This window comes from Sander lucioperca, chromosome 18 (assembly GCF_008315115.2).
Source record: "Sander lucioperca isolate FBNREF2018 chromosome 18, SLUC_FBN_1.2, whole genome shotgun sequence".
Taxonomy (NCBI): domain Eukaryota; kingdom Metazoa; phylum Chordata; class Actinopteri; order Perciformes; family Percidae; genus Sander; species Sander lucioperca.
The window spans coordinates 27542034-27545261 of NC_050190.1; the positions used below are offsets into that span (position 1 = coordinate 27542034).

Genomic DNA, 3228 nt, shown 5'->3' on the forward strand with positions numbered 1-3228 from the left:
CTTCATCTCTCCTCTTACATTTCATTTGATTTGATTCAAACCAAAACAGACTTAGATTTTAGTCAGATATGTTTGGAGTAGGAGCAGCGATAGCTTCTCTTTCTCTAACAGAACTGAGAACAACAGCAACCAGGCTCCATGTTCAAAATCAGAGTTACTGCCACGCTCAACGGATCAGGAAACACAGACACACACATACACACACACAGACACACACACACACACACACACACACACACACACTGACCCACACACACACATACACACTGCTGCAGCTCAGCCTGAGTAAACATTACCATGTAAGGAGAGGTGGTGACAGAGCCGCTGCAGTCCCAACATTTTTATAGTTTTTAATTTTAAATTAAACTATGTGCGTGCTTGTCTCCGTGTGTGTGTGTGTGTGTGTGCGTGCTTGTCTGTGTGTGTGCATGTCTGTGTGTGTGCGTGTGGCCTTGTGTGTGTGTGTGTGTGTGTCTGTGTGTGTGCGTGCGTGCTTGTCTGTGTGTGTGTGTGTGTGTGTGTGTGCTAGTCTGTGTGTGTGCGTGTGGCCTTGTGTGTGTGTGTGTGTGTGTGTGTGTGTGTGTGTGTGTGTGTGTGTGTGTGTGCGTGCGTGCTTGTCTGTGTGTGTGTGTGCGTGCTTGTCTGTGTGTGTGTGCGTGTGGCCTTGTGTGTGTGTGTGTGTGTGGCCTTGTGTGTGTGTGTCTGTGTGGGTGGGTGTGTCTTAATGTAAACAGGAAGTAGCAGCATCAGGGGATCAGTGTGTGGATGAGAGTCAGGATGTGGAGTCAGTAAACTCACACACAGATCCTTTACTGGAACAACACAGGCAGTGATGTGTGGCAGTGTTTACTTTACACACACACACACACACACACACACACACACACACACACTCACTCTCACACACAGACTCTCTCTGTCTCCGTTATGATGAGCGGTATATTTCTTGTTATTTTAGGGTTGTGAGCCTGGGGGGGGGGGTAATGCAGAGCAGTAGGTTGAAACTGCTCCGATTTTTTATATTTATTACACATAAACAATAATACAAAAACACAAACAAACATACAATGGATACATCTTTCTCCCAAAGATCAAACAAATAACATGAATCTACACTAAAAACAGAATCATGTTTATTCTTCATGGTTAGTTTAACATCGTCTCTTTATACATATATTTATTAGTACTCTCCCTCAGACAGAACACACACACACACACACACACACACACACACACACACACACACACACACACACACAGACACACACAGACACACACACACACACACACACTGTATTCAGTGTTTCAGTTTTTACCAAAATCCTCCTTCAGCTTCTCACACACTGCCTCCATTCACACACTCTGACTCTCTCTGTGTGTGTGTCTGTGTCTGTGTGTGTGTGTGTGTGTGTGTGTGTGTGTGTGTGTGTGTGTGTGTGTGTGTGTGTGTGAAGCTGACTGTGTGTGTGTGTGTGTGTGTGTGTGTGTGTGTGTGTGTGTGAAGCTGACTGTGTGTGTGTCTGTCTGTGTGTGTGTGTGTGTGTGTGTGTGTGTGTGTGTGTGTGTGTGTGTGTGTGTGTGTGTGTGTGTGTGTGTGAAGCTGACTGTTTGTTGTGTGTGTCTGCAGCTGAGCAGCAGGGAGGAGGCCGGAGGATGGAGGTGTACCTTCCCTCCGTCACAGCACAGGACCGAGACGCAGACACGTCCTCCTCCACCGACAACATCTTCTAAAAGTAGTCCGTCATCGTCTCGCTTCAACTCGCTGATAAACACGACCAATACACGCATGTTTTTACACTGTGATAAATGTTGTTAATAAAGTTTTACCTTAAAATGTTAATGTCGGCTGTGATGATTTCTGCTGCAAACTGAAGAGATTAGACAGACAGACAGACAGACAGGTGGAGACAGACAGACAGACAGACAGACAGGTGGAGACAGACAGACAGGTGGAGACAGACAGACAGGGAGAGACAGACAGGTGGAGACAGACAGTCAGACAGGGAGAGACAGACAGACAGACAGACAGGTGGAGACAGACAGACAGAGAGGCAGGGAGACAGACAGACAAACAGGTGGAGACAGACAGACAGACAGGTGGAGACAGACAGGAAGAGACAGACAGACAGGTAGAGACGGAGACAGACACACAGACAGGTGGAGACAGACAGACAGAGAGGTGGAGACAGACAGTCAGACAGGGAGAGACAGACAGACAGGTGGAGACAGACAGACAGACATGGAGGCAGAGAGACAGGGAGACAGAGAGACGGACGGACCATAAAATAGAGGATAAGGTGAGACAATGATTATTTTATTGAAACAAAACATTTCTTCTTTTTGTTTTGTGAGATTTATGAAATATTTTGTCTTTTTCTCCGTTCAGCTCAACGTGCAACATTCCCATCAACGGGTTCTTATGATATCAGACGTCTTCAGGGTGATATTTATCAGAGAAAGGTTGACTGTGATCCGGTTGATAATATCACCATAGCAACTAAACTAAAAAACTAAAACTTTATCAGACATGACTTCTTTATCTCATCATCAGAGGAAACTTTGCAGCATCAGCTCTCTATCCTGTCATCAACGGGCCTCATTCACCAATATCTCCCTACGTTTTCTCCTAAATATGATCTTAAGAAAAGTCTACGTCGGATTCATGACGTGTTCTTAAACAGCAGAATTGTTCGCACCTGTGTTCTTAGGATTGATGAATCCCACGTCTTCGTAACTGAAAGCGCGTGCCAGTTGTTCCTAATTAGCATAAGAAAACGCCCTGCAAATTCCCATATAAGGACATGACACTTCCTGTGCACCTCGTGGGAAGCGGGAGACACCGTTCAGGAGATAACTGTCGGAGTCGCAGATGACTTGAACATTGCAGTGGTGGAGGAAGTACTGAATCTCAGTACTTAAGTAAAAGTACAAATAACCAGAGACATATTTACTTTAGTAAAAGTAGAAGATGTCCACTACCACAAACAAGGCCAGCTGGCTTTTAAAAGAAGTTCCTATCCTAACCAGCATAAAACGGAAATATGTTGCTAGAATAGGAATGCGGTTGGTTATATTCACGAATGTATTTTAAGACGGTTTGATTTCGTTTAACCATGCAAGTAAGCAAATAATGTGTGTGAAGCAGCGAACATGGGGAGGAGATGTGAAGAGGTCCAGCCAAATAAATAAGATATGAACGTGTCTTACGCTGCCTGGCGGAGGAGTCAA

At 45.1% G+C, this 3228-nt stretch overlaps 1 protein-coding gene across 1 annotated transcript in view; it reads left to right on the forward strand.

Annotated features, from left to right (window-relative positions):
- The window catches only part of kiaa0586 (KIAA0586 ortholog), a 41295-nt gene extending 39455 nt beyond the window's left edge, over positions 1-1840 (forward strand). Inside the window, exon 28 of the mRNA XM_031304642.2 lies at positions 1628-1840. Coding sequence (XP_031160502.2) covers positions 1628-1731 — 104 coding nt within the window. The 3' untranslated portion in view covers positions 1732-1840. The remainder of the gene's footprint in view (positions 1-1627) is intronic.
- The last annotated feature ends 1388 nt before the right edge of the window (positions 1841-3228 follow it).